Source organism: Stegodyphus dumicola, chromosome 4 (genome assembly GCF_044657685.1).
Source record: "Stegodyphus dumicola isolate Sdum_Otavi_A_Nest chromosome 4, ASM4465768v1".
NCBI classification, from domain to species: domain Eukaryota; kingdom Metazoa; phylum Arthropoda; class Arachnida; order Araneae; family Eresidae; genus Stegodyphus; species Stegodyphus dumicola.
Window position 1 is genome coordinate 160,659,269 of NC_140771.1, and position 14,340 is coordinate 160,673,608.

The 14,340-nt window shown below is 34.3% G+C and overlaps 1 protein-coding gene across 2 annotated transcripts in view; it reads left to right on the forward strand.

Moving 5' to 3' along the window:
• LOC118180192 (PAT complex subunit CCDC47) overlaps nucleotides 1-14,340 on the forward strand; it is a 98,736-nt gene that overhangs the window by 5,231 nt on the left and 79,165 nt on the right. For both annotated transcript variants that reach the window (XR_015040813.1, XM_085815698.1), the window contains exon 2: nucleotides 6,764-6,991. Coding sequence is in view for 1 of the 2 variants with exons in the window: in XM_085815698.1 (XP_085671824.1) it covers nucleotides 6,764-6,991 (228 nt within the window). In the remaining variant the exon portion in view is untranslated. The remainder of the gene's footprint in view (nucleotides 1-6,763; nucleotides 6,992-14,340) is intronic.

Here is a 14,340-nt window from a genome sequence, read left to right on the forward strand (position 1 = left end):
CTGAGTATGGAATATATCTGCCGCTTCTGCTTTTAGAGATGTGATGAGATGGCAGCCTTAGCTTGGGAATCCCATCCATTTGCGTCTGCCACTATAGAAAACAGAGTCAGTTGTCAGGAGATCTTTCCATCATGTGTGAATAGCTTTAGAGAGGAATGAGAAGATATGGCTAGGAATTTAAATGCTTCCAAGAATTGTTTCCTCCTGTAATTATCGATTTCTTTAAGATATCATCTTCCTTGAAGTCGGGAGAGACTGTCATCAATTTGTTGTTTCACAATAGAAACTCTTTTTCCGATTTGTTGCTCGTCAGCAGAAATTCTTTCTTCAGTTTGTTGTTTGACAGTAGAAAATCTTTCTTCATTTTTTTCATCTTCTCATCTGCTTCCATTCTGCTTTCCATATCCATGAATTTAATTTTCTGTTGTGGCAGTAATTTGTCTTTTCATTTCCTCTTGGCCTGTTTCAATCTTTGGTGGGCCCACTTTAATCTCTTCTTTAACACATTTGGCATCGTCTTCTTTCTTTTCATGGCCTGCTGTCATATCCTCTTAAATAGACTTAACAGCCCCTTCCATCTTTTCTTGAAATATAGTAAAGTTGTCTTAATTGCTCCTCCATAACTTTTGTCACCAGCATTCAGCCCTACTTATGACACTAAAAATTGTTGCATGCATATGGGGTCATAATAGATTGTGTGCCCACGTAACCGATAAGAACTTAATAAAATTTATTTTCCCAAAATAATTCTTTACTGTTCTGTAATTTTTCGCAAAAATACATGTACACATCTTTACAGTATCATAGAGCACAATCAGTAGTCACACTTCAGGCTACTAAGGACATTAAACTCTTCACAACGCAAAGCACATCTAAAAGGCGAAGCTCACATGAAGATCTCTCAATTAATCAGAAATCAGATCAATTAGAGTTATACAGAAATCAAATCAAAATGTCGCCAGATAGACACAAAGTTGCCAAATTTTGGTGATTTCTTTCCAAATTTGGCGACAAAATTTAGCTATCGAAAGTATTGCCAGCTTGGCAATATTTCATCAATTTAGCAAGATAGTCATTTACCTCAATGTTAAGTAGACTTGCCGCTTGCAATCTTATTTTTACGGCAACGTTTCACGTCACACCGTTTACGTTACAATGTACAAAATTCGTAACAATATGTATAGTTTCGGAGTGTGCAGGTCTGGGGAAGCGCTACTTTCTCCTTTCACCATTCCTGAATGGGATATATATATAGAGAGAGAGAGAGATTGGTCAGATATTTCATTAGAATTTAAAATTTCAATATTAAACAGCTGCTCGAATTGTGTATCTTCAAGCGAAGAACTTGAGATCAATTTTTCGTAGAATTTGGTAATCATATGTATAAATAATATATTTAGAAAGATATTTTTAATATACTGTATAAAAATATTGATTATACTGTATAAAAATGTATAACAATTAAGAATGAGATTCATTTCGATGACCTCATAGATCACATGACTTATGTATAGCTTTTGTAAACAAACAATGCAGATGACCTCAGAGATCACGTGACTTATGTACAGCTAATGTAAACAAGCGAGGTCATGTTTCCTCTTCTCCTGCAGAATACCGTATTTACGCACCCTTATTTAGAAGGCTACACACAAGGAGGAAAAGTTTCAATAGTCTGCGCGACAGTGCAGTACCACAATAACTTAAAATGTGGTTTCTTTCTCTTTCATCCATATTTCCTATTTGACCGAGCTCAAAAGAAGTTTTCTTTCGTGCATTTATAACAAACCTATGAAATGCTAGTATTTTTTCTTCATAATCTGATGGCATTTTCTGTGCAATATTTGTTTTTGTGCGCACTGATTTTCATGAACCTGTAGCACCAGCCCTCAGACCCTGAAAAGGTCTGATTCTCATGTTTTTCTGCAAATCCTTTGGCCTCATTGATTATCATTTTGGTTGAAACACTTATCCCAGATTTCCTCTTATCTATCACCCACATTTTTACATTTTCAAGTTCAGGCCAAGATGGAGCTGGGCATCGTAAGTCATGTTTTTGTTTTTTATCAGTCTTCAGTTGATCTTCCTGCAGTCGCCAAGTACCTATCATTTTTACGGTGGACCGAAATATCTTGCTGCTGCTCTGTTTCCATGCACTTTGGCGTAGTTTAACACTCCTAGTTTATACTGAATTGTATAGCTTAATCTCTTGTTTCTGTAGTCATATTTTCCAGGGTATTTTTTTTTAAACAAATAGTTTTACTCACTGATACCGACATGTTTATACAGAGTAGCACCGATACCGAAATGTGTGTCGGCTGAGTCAAAGAAAGTCTATGTAAAGAAGGAAAGGCTCCATAGACGTAATGTGACCATCGAACCTGTTCGAACTTTGACAGGAGCTTCGAGCTTTGGTGCTTTTTGGCGGCAAATATTTCACGCATGCGCAAAATAATTATGGCAGATGTTGAAAAAGTCATGTGTGTCTAGACCTTTATCCGGACAAAAAATAGCATTCAGTATTGAAAGTTAACCTGTGTCCTTCATGTATAAGACGCAGGTAACTTTTTTAAGACCAAATTTAGGAATAAAAGTGCGTCTTATATGCCGTCAAATACGGTATATCTCATAGAAAATTTGGTACTCTTCTGTTATCAGGACGGGATTCAAAAATGTATGTATGCATGTATATATGTACTTATGAATGTATACACATACATACACACATGCATGCATACATACATTTCTGAATCCAGTCCCAGTAATAGAACAGTATGGAAAATTTAACGTGAAACAAGTAATGTACTGATTCAAAAGCATTCATTTAATACAACATGTGGTATTTTTGCTTCACACATTTTTATGATGTTTGTGTCTTTTGTGAGTTCAGGCATGAGTGATTAATCTTTTAAAAAGTATATAGAATAAATTTTTGAAGTATAATAAAGATTTGATTTTAAGACCATTTCTTTATGTAGTGTTTTGATGAGTAAAGCATGTTTTCCTCATAAAGTTATATTTATGATTGAACACTAGGAAATGTCATTTTTCATAGCAAACATTAAACAGCACAATTTTCAATTCTTTCTGATTATTCCCACTGCCTATCAAAAAGTCGTAAATTCCTTGCCGACTTTGGAGAGCATTTGTGAACTCTTTGGCAACTAATATTTTGCCAAACTAATGCACAAAAGGCAGCAACCATTTTCAAAGTGGCAGTACAATGAGACTCTCATACAAGAACAATCAATCAATGAAATTTAAAAAGCAAGAAACATCAGAAATAAAACATTTACCTTTTTTGAGAAATCCTTTTTTCTGCTCTTTCTTTTTCTATTTCTGTGCTGTTATTCTGCCATGTATACAGCAGTACGTTTTTGCTTAAAACATCAGAAAAATGCACAAATTCAGCATGTAACAACTTCGATATTGCTTACTGGCCAAAACAGACATGTGCTATCCATATACCTGGGTTACCACATAAATAATTTTAGGGACGTTGTGGGTTGGTTGCCACATAATTGTTTTTGGCAACATACTCCTTTGTCTTATGGATACTTTTTGAAAGGGGTGTGGATAATCAGAAAAAAAAAAAAAATCTAAAGCATAAGAATAAAGAGTAAATAAAATAAAGTTTGAATCCTGGACCTTTTTAATTTCTTTTGATAATTCGCTTCCATTTGTATAACAACACTTTGTTTAATTAAATGCGAATCTAGGTTTTTCCATTCTTTGTTCATTTTGCTTAAATAAACAAAGAATAATTCATATTTGCAGCCTTGATATTGCTTCAAATAACCACTTTAAAAGAGAAAGATTTTTTTTTTTTTTTTTTTTTTTTTTTAAATTTCTTAAAATATTTTCTTTTTTCGTAATATTTTTTTTTCTTTAAAAGAACTTAAGCAAACATGAGATTTCTGAAACCATTGGGAAGCATGTGCAGTGTTATTACTCAGAACCTCACTTACAACATCTTAGATATGAATACAGTTACCTAGCTCTATTTTGCATATTCATTACCATTCTCCTATTATACCTGTATTGTTTGAAAAAAATCTTTCTTGGAACTAGACACTTCTCATAGAAAAAGAAGTGTACAGTCAGTATGCCACGGGAACATATGAGACATTCCAAAGTTAATGGAGAGGGTGGGGGTAGTCTATTTATTGCAAGAATTACTCTCACTGGTATGTTTAAGGTTAACCATTTTTACAACTAAAGCTATCCCCAAATAGTGTGACTTAGCACTAGGTAATAGATAAGCATGACATTAGAACACAATCATAGGATCTTTGCATTGATTTTATGTAAATGTAATCAATTCATAATGAGCTGGTTTAGTATTTGGAAAGAAGGCTATAAGGTAATTGCCACCGATCAGTTTTCTTAGCATTTTGAAAAATGATTAATGTCTAAGATCTGCCTTAAATGGAACAGCATATAGTAAAGTGTTTTAAAAAATACGAGATATTGGCATCAAGAAGAGTGTACAGTAAGAGCTCAATTGTAATTTAATCGAAAACAAATAAATGATGATGCAGTGGGAAACATTATGACAAATGATTTAATTTTTTATATGTTATATTCACAACTTTCATCTCTATATTATCTAATTAAATAAAAAGTTATCAGTTTTTTCAAACTGTTGCTGAAATGGTTAATGCAAGTTTGGTATCTCTGCCAGCATTCTTATTTGATGTGATTTCAAGATCAGGTAAGATGTTCTACTTTCATATGTTTGAGGCCTAGGTAAACACATTGGCTTTTATATCTGAATTTCTTTTCCTGAAATTGCACACATTAAATATAGGCTTTTGATAATCAAGCTCATAACAAATAAGATGATTTTAGATTAGAAATTTTGATACTTTCTGGTTATCTACAGCATCACTGAAAAGTTACGAACTCGTTGGCAGGTAATTTTTCAGCAAACTAATGCATGAAAGGCTATAAGAATTTTCATAGTTTCAGCACTCTGAAAATTCTGTACAAGAACAATCAATAAAGTTTAAAAAGGAAGAAACATCAGTAATAAAACATTTGCACCTTTAATCATTTACCAAAGAGTATCATTTATCAAAGAGGTGACAGTAACTGACTTTCCTCAGTTACTCCCCCGATTTTGATGAAGAGCATCCAGGGGAACAGTTCCGAGGGTCACCCACCCCTCTCCCCCTACCACCAACCCCTTGGGAGGACGTTCCGCTCGCCACATATCTTGGACGTTCCCCATGCTGCACAGACACTATACATTTGCAAACATCCATGCCTTCTCCAAGATTCGAACCTGGACCTTTCGGTACAGCATTCAGTCACTAACCACTGTCTCGGTTGGGCAGCTTCTGTTATGTAAATATGAGTACCAGCTGGTTACCCTGAAAAAGTCCTCCATAAAGGCATCCCTCTCCTCTTAAGTAGGTAGTCCATAGTTTTGCTATAATCAACCAAACCAACTTATGAAAAAAACAAAAACAAGTCTGACAGGTCAGACATTGCTTTTTAGATTGTAAATCGATCATGGGGGGGAGGGAATTATGAAACTTTCTTAGCCAAGTATTTATATTAAAAATTTCATGAAGCATTTTTCTTTTTAAGGATTTATGAGGGGATGAATGTCTACTAGAAATGAATCAGTGATGCAAATAAATTGGTACATAGATAAATAAATATTACGTTATATATTTTTAATTGAAATTTATATTTATAAGCTAATCAAATTATGGAAACATATTGAACTTCATTATTTTAGAACAGAATTAGTATTTAATCAAATGATACTTTTTTACTGTATGTACCTGAAATTTCTTCATTATATAGCAGAGGTATTGTTTGGCATCAAAATTTTCTGTCAGCACAGACATGCAGTAGAGGGTTTATGTAACTGAGTAATAAAATTTGCATGTGTTCCAAAAGTTTAACAAGACTGGAATAATTCATATTTTTTATTTGGATTTTGGAACAGCATTAGTTTGCTTTTTATCTTTATTTCTTTCTTTATTTTGTGGATCTTCTAACCGAAAGTAGCATAAGAATGATTTAAATATAAAAATAATATAACAATTTTAATTAAAAAAGGGGAGAAATTCAAATTTCATTAATTGGTTTAATATCTGTGAAAAAGTCTAATAATCATGGAATTTTAGAAAACGTCTATAATTCGCAAAAATAAATGTAAAATTTCAAGCTGTGATAAAATTTGTGCTTTAGTCATCATTAATCCTGTCAATTCTAAGAAAATTAATTATTGCACTCAGTTGAAGTCATAAATAGATTTGCAGAATGAATCTCAGGGAATAAATATGAGAACATATACATTTTTTTTTAATATTAATTCTTATGTATAAATTTGAGAATGTTTGAGTCCAGCTTTGTTTGTGAATATCTTCAAGTGTCTATTCAGTAAGGAAGAATATTGTGGAAATATTTCCATGATACATAACTGAAATCTAACTTTCAAACTGAGACTCATAAATAAAAGTCAAGTTGCATTGTTTTGCTAGTCTTTGCATTCATATTATAGTACATAAGACAGGCATATGCCTGAGAAGTTATTGTATGTGTACTGTTACCTAATTAATATCTTCAAGACTGACTAGGAGATATGTCAAGTGGTATGTTATACAAATTATGTTTTGAAATATTCTTCTCTTATATAATGGTTAATTAATGTATATCATTACAATCAAGTTAACTTAAAAAGTGCATAATTTTATATGTTTTACTCTAAATTGTTGGGTTTTTTTTATAATGTAGGATTATTTTTCAGATGCATTTCTTGAGTTACACTATCATATATGCAATTATCCTGTCTTCTTATGTATTTGGCATTAATCATCATAAAGTGGAAATAGAAGATAATGAATTTGCAGAATTTGAAGAGTTTGATGATGAGGAAGAAATTACTCCAAAAGATGATGATGCTAGTAAATTAAATTCTGAAGTAAAACCTCCAGCTCCTCCAATACAAACATTTGATGATGAAGTTCAAATTGAGGTATTATTATATATTTAATTTCTGTGTACATTTTTTTAAATTTCTACTATTCATTTATATATTTTTGTGCTTATAAATTGTATAAAAATTGTGAATGAAATTTTAGTTTCCATCAAAATCTAGCTTTTTAACTTCACTTTAATGTATAAAGTCTGAGATTCAGACTCAGTGGGACTTTGGAGATTCCGTATTTGGAATTTTCCTGGATATTAGATCAGTTTAAATCTATTAAGATGATTTGCAGATATTTTTAAATTAAAAGTATGAGGTGAATAAATAGTGATTTATGAAATAATGAAGCTTTTATAACCTGAAAGGATCAAAATTTACAAAAAATAAATATTTATTTGCTAGTTTTATTAAACATTTCTTTCAATGTAAGTTGTTTAAGTTTTGTGCTAATACTTTTTCATTAATTCTATAGCTAGACATAATTTTGTGTTCAAAGTTCTATTTGTGTAACTGCTGTGGCCTGAGTTCCCACTTGATTGTTTATTGCCAATTTTTGCATTCTGAACAACCTATCTGTCACTTCTTCACTATCAATAATGATATTTTCTGAATTTAGAACCTACTAGAAGTTTCGCCTTCTGTTAGTTGATTGATGATGGGGCATTATCATCACAATAAAAAACTTCTATTATATCATCTTCATTTGTTACCACTTCTTCAGAAATTCCATTAATTGGAAAATTTTGCTTTTTGTTTGCAACATTTGAATACCTTGAAATTCATGGCTATCATCATAAAGTTTTTCTAGCGTCTGCTATGCACTATTCCCAGTGTTTCATGAGACTAACAATTAAAGGCACGTTGTTCTGCTAAATTTTATTCTTGCTTCTATTACACAGTAATGAAGTTAAGCCTGAATTATATTAGTGTAAATATTTATTTTACTCGGGCCTATTTCCTGCACATTCCTATATCCGAGTCCCGAGTATATAAATTCTCACATGTAGTTATGGCCTATCCAGGGCCAGTGCAGTCTCTGCAAGTCCTAAATTCTGCTGCCAAGGACCTCCCTAAATTTTTCTACCTAAATTTTCTAAAAAATTTTCTGTCCTTAATTTTGCATCACAGTGCCTTTCCTATGTTCTAAAGATTTTGCCATCCTTTAATTTTGTGGCTCAGTGTTTCTCTAAATTCCCAAAATTTTGCCTTTACTATATTCTGCTACCTGGTGCAACTGCACGAGCTCTGACGATGATCCTCGGCCTATCTGAATATCAAATCATTTAATCTTAATTCAAACATCACTAATTGTAATCTTTAGCCTAGAAGTATCATTTACAAAATCTATTTTTTGCATATAGCATACCTACCAACTTTTACGAATTTTTCGTAATTTTTACGAAAATGCGTTTGTCTTTACGATTTTACAATCGTAATCCATTTTTTTTCCTTTTTCAAGTGTTTTTAGTGATTTTTGTCAAAATTGTAGAATTTTTCGCCAATTCAGCGATTTTTGCCAATTGCATCGTGTTTTACCGCCAACTACTGACTACTTCAAATCCAGTAACCTGCGGTTTCTCCCAACTCGCCGCTTAACCATGGATTTTGGGCTGCCCTGCTCCGAGTAAACTTAATCTCACTGCAGGTCCACTCTCCCTTTGGGCACGTCGTGGAGGTTCAACCTCCACTATTACCCTCCAAAAGAGCAGCGCACCACCTGGGGACGGGCCCCAGGCAGCACCGGTCGTCTAATGCTCCTATCAGTCGCTTGGGCGAGCCCGTCGCAGCGGGACAGGATATTACCCAGCGACCCCGGGGGAGACCCCCGGGTTACTAGTACCACGCCGCGCTAGGACGTGCCAGACTCCGGGGCCGGCCAATAAGTGACCTTTCCCAGAGCCTTCAGAACCACCAAGTTCATAAATTTTATACCCCCGTGGCCGAGACTGCCTAGGTACAGATCCTAGCCAGTAGCTTCGCAGAGTTCTCTACGTCGACCCCCGGAGGGGGGGCGCCGCTTAACCAGCCAATCCAATGCTCTGAACTTGTTTCTCCCACTCTTTTCTTTGTGGGCGCCAGATTATTTTTTTCGCGTTCGCTTCAGCAGCAAGGGAATTACTCAGCGAAAGTGGATTGTAGCATTCTGTTTTTTTTTTTTTTTTTTTTTTTTTTTTGTTTGTTTGCACGTGCTACGAATTTTCTTAATACGTCTTTGTTACGAATTGAGTTAAAAAAAAACGTATTCTCAATATTTTCGGCTTGCCTACAAAGCCGAATTTCCAACAATTAAAGAATCCTTCAAAGGAAATAACTATGCATTTTGCAACATGTGCGTGTGTGACTTCATAATAAGTCACAGTGGAAGAAGCGACATTGTGAAGCATGTTAAGTCTAAAAAGCATGAAGTTAATGCTTCGGCTTTGACAACGTCAAAGAAAGTGGATGATTTTTTTTTTCAAATTCGACTACGAATTAGGATGCCGATGTCATTTTGGCAGAGTGTTTGTGTACTGCATTCCTCATCGAACACAATGTGCCACTAAGCGCTGCCGATCACGCCGGTCAACTTTTCAGACGGATGTTTCCCGACTGCAAGATTGCTCAGAAATATGCTTGTGCTCACACGAAAACATCTTTTATTGTGAATGAAATTGCTTGCGATGCACAAAGTAAAACGATAGCTGCACTCCAGAATTCAGCATTTTCGGTGTCAATCGATGGCAGCAACGACAGCGATTGGAAGCTTTACCCCATCGTTGTCACATATTTCTCTGATGTTTCTAATGAAATGAATACTCATCTTTTGCGTCTTCCATTGTTAAATGGAGACGCTACGGGGGAAAATATTGCCTCCTTGGTAATTAATGAGTTGAAACAACTTAACATCCCAATATCAAACTGCATTTCATTTGGTGCAGATAATGCTCATGTCATGGTGGGTGACAAAAATGGTGTAGCCTCTTTCCTCAAAAAAGAACAAAATGAACTAATTGTTATTGGATGCCCATGCCACTTAATTAATTTGGCAGCAGAAAAAGCTGCAGCTGCTTTACCATTAAATATTGACCAGCTTCTGATTGATGTGTTTTTCTATCTGGAAAAAAGTGTAAAAAGGAAAGAAAACCTAAAGAATTTCCAAGAACTGTGCTCTGGTGAAACGAGAAAAATTCTGAAACATGTATGCACGAGATGGTTATCCTTAAGCAGAGTGCTAGGAAGGTTTATTGAACAGTGGGATGCATTGCTAAAATATTTCCATGAAGAGACCAAAACGAAACCACAGATCCCATCAAATTTGTCGGCATATAAGATTCCGAAAACCAACTTTGCTTTTAATCAAAATGCTTTAAAAGGGAAAAGCCAACACACAGAATCAAACCCTTTTAAAAAAATGCTTAGAAGACTCCTCAAAGGTCAACTTTGTTAAAGAAGTTGAAGGGAAGAAGAAACAGTCTTCTATTAGCCAGGAGGAAAGGATTGTCTATCTTCTAAATACCCTTCTACAATCAGCTTCGCCAAAATCTCCCCTGCTTATCCAAATTCTTAATGATCTTTTGAAAGAACTTTATACTAAGTTTGTAAAACCGTCCGTTGTGAAAAACAGTGTGTTGATTCGTGTTGCCTATAATAGTTTGGCAAATCAAAAGGATGACAATGATCTTATAATTGGAAATCAAACCAGGGAACTTGTAAATTCTTTGAAAGATCATGAGAAAAAAAGAATTTTTTCAATGTGTTAGAAAGTACTTTTCCTCAGCCTGTGATTACATTGCAAGGAAGTTTCCTTTGCAAAATGAAGTTCTTTTAAATGCTGAAGTGGCAAATTTGAAACAAATTGAAAATTCATCTTTTGAAAAGATTCGTTTTTTTATTGATAAATTTCCATTTGTGTTAACAATTAAAGAAATGAATGCCATAATGATGCTTTAGATGAACTACAGAACCAATTTTCTGCTGCACAGTTTGAAGACTTTGCCAGTTCTGGAGAAGATAGACTTGATGTACTCGTTGGTACCTTAAAAAGAATAAAAAGAGCTGATGGAACACCAAAATATGATAGACTAGCAAGAGTTTTATGTGCTATTCTCGTAATTCCACACGGTAATGCTGAGTGCGAGAGAGTCTTCAGTGTTATGAAGAAAAACAAAACTGTTTCGTTCTTCAATTTCACCAAAAACTCTAGAAAACATTTTAATTGCTAAATGTTATGAGGAAAATAATTGTTATAACAGGAAATTTTCCAAAGAATTTTTGGCTAAAGCCAAAAAATGCACTCTAAATTCATTGCAATAATTTTTTTGTGTAACATGAAGTTCTTGTTTTATGTTTCCTAATAAATTTTTTAGTTACTACTTAATTGAGATTTACTAATGTAAGTACAATTTTATTTTTTCTGTTTGTATAAATTGTTATTTTTTTAATATCAAAGCATGATATTAATTCTTCGTGTTCTTCTGAATTTTGGAGAAATCTTCTGAATTTTTATCTTTAGAGGTTGGCAGGTATGTGATTAGAGCATTGTCAGTGCAATGAAGATCTATTATTATAATTTTCATTGTTTATTAATATTTCTCCACATTCCATCATAAATTCCAATAATTGGAAAATTTCACCTTTTGTGTACAATATTTAAAAACCTGCAAATTCACAACTATCATCTGCTATACACTGTTTGATGCATCAGTGAGACTGACTGGAGGTACGTTATTCACTAAATTTTCTCTTGCTTCTATCATGTGTTGAGAAACTTAGGCCAGAATTACATTAGTTTCCTGCATATGCTTAAAGACAGTCCAATCCTAAAAATAAAGAAATTTCTATGTATACTTAAGGCTTATCTGAATAAAAAAATCAGTTATTAATTCAAATGGCATAAAATGTACCATAATTTACGGAAGAAAGGCCGCATCAGCGTAAACGCCGCACTCGAGAAAAATGGCGGGAAAAGAATTAAAATTACACAGACACGCCGCATCCGCGTAAATGCCGCAATAGATTTAATTGCGCGTGACATCGTCGTGGGCCATATAGATGCAAAATCTCAACCTATGTCTTGATATATGACATATAAGTTAAGAAAATTGCATGAAATGAAGTCATAACTCAAAATAAATTAAAGGTAAGAAATGTTGAAAATATATTTGTGTTCACGAATATACTTATATATACTCACTTAAGAAGTCCATATTTGTAATACTCAGACTATATTATAAAAAATGTTGCAACAACGAACTATTAAATTTGGATTACAAAAGGAAATTTTAAATTTTACTTACAAAAGGAATTACAGCAAACTATACATCATATGAAGCCATCAAAATCTGGTTCTTCACTTTCTGAATTAAAAAGATTTAGTAAATCCTGATCTAAGTCCAAGTCTTCCAGATCGTCACATTCATCCTCTTGGTTTACAGTCTCTTTATCTAAGGATATAATTTCAGCTTCTTTGAACCCTATTATTGATGATGTTTTTACCGATTTCCATGCACTTCCTACCCACTTTGCAACTTCTTCATAAGATGCTCTACGCATTTTACCGCTTTTGGTATACGTATGCAATCCTTCACTCATCCAACACTGCCACCGCTTTCGGACTTCAGCTTTGAAGGATTTATTACCTGACAAATCTAATGGTTGTAAGATTTTTGTCAAACCACCAGAAATTATTGCTACGGTCGTAGACAATTTTTGACATCTGGTTTTCACTGATTCAAGTAAAAGCGCAGGCATGGAATCCATTATCAATAACCCTTTTGGTTGGAAGAAAGAACCTTTACGATACTGCCAAACTTTCTGTAGCCACTCATGCATGATTGTTTCGCACATCCAGCCGTTCTCGTTTGCACAAATAATTACGTCATTAGGAAAATATCCCTTCGGAATAGTTTTCCGTTTAAAAATGATCATCGACTTTAGCTTGTCACCGTTTGCGGCACAAGCTAACACACATGTAAATGACGTTCTTTCATGCCCCGTCGTAAGCACAGATACAGTTTTTGCACCAGTTTCATCAACAGTTCTGTTTGCAGGAGAGTCGGAAGCTAACGGCGTTTCATCTATATTTATTATCTGTGACCGAAGAAGTTTTCTTTTGTCAATAATATCTGTCACATATTTTAGAAAAGATGCCTTTTTATCCTGCCAGTCCATTGGTAATTGTTGCCCGACTGTTGTTCTAGTACGCACAGAAATATTTTTCTTTTCATAAATCTGCTACACCAGCAAAGCCCTCTTTTGGAATCATTTATGTTCATTTGCTTTGCTATAAATTTTGCTTGTAAGCGAATTTTTACAGTCGAAATTGCCATTCCTTTTTTTCGTTGCTCCTTTATCCAGTTTGCAAGGTCATCCTCTAGATTCGGCCACCTTGTAGTACCACTTCTTTTGGCTCGTTTCTGTTGTGGCATATTTTTAAGTTCTTCCTTTTTCAGTTCTCCAACGTCGAATACATCTCTCGTCCACTTCAAACTCTCGAGCTGCTGCTCTATTTCCAATTTGTTCAGCACGTGAAATTACATTAAGCTTAAAACCAGCAGTATAGCTTCTGTGCCGTTTAGGTGCCATTTTAAAAAATTTTCCGCTCTTACAAACTATCCAACAAGTACTTGTACTTAAAGTTAAAAACTGTCCAACAAGTTAAGTTAAAAACTATCCAACAAGTACTTGTACCCAAACTGATGGAATATGTATCTGGCAGAATGCCAAGAAAAATCGTTTCATGCTGAAGGGGAAATACATCAGAGTTCGTTATTGCGAGGCAGGTGGAGTCGTGTCCGCCTTTGAAAAAAATTGCAGAAAAGGCAGGGGTGGAGAGAGGATGGTTCCTGGAAGATTCATCGAATGGCAGAGGAGAGAGACTATTCAAAATGATGAGAATGCTGATTTGAAAGGGGGAAGAATGTTATTGTTCTGAGATCCCGTTTAGGGTGAATAAGGCATGTAGGTCCGTTCAAGGGAAAGAATGTAAACAAAATAACGTTCGCAAAAAGCAACTGAGTGGTCTTTTGTGTTGGAACAACTGAGTGGTCTATGTACAATGACAATGCCATCCAAACTATGTACAATGACAAAGTTATTCAAACTATGCACAATGACCATCAAAGGAAATATTTTATTTTTAGTGCACCTAAACGCCGCATGGGTAGAAACGCCGCACCCGCTGAAAATTTAAGTTTTAAACATGTAAACGCCGCGGCGTTTCTACCGGAAATTACGGTAATCTTTTAGCCTGTGAATATCTTTATTAAATCTGTATTTTCACATGGAAAGAAATTTCTGTTAAATTCTCTTCATCAAAATAGTCAACACTTATTTAAATACTAATATTCAAAATAAAAAAAAAAAAAAATAGACACAGCTGATAAATAATTTCCCAAGTTATCATATGTTGATAGTCA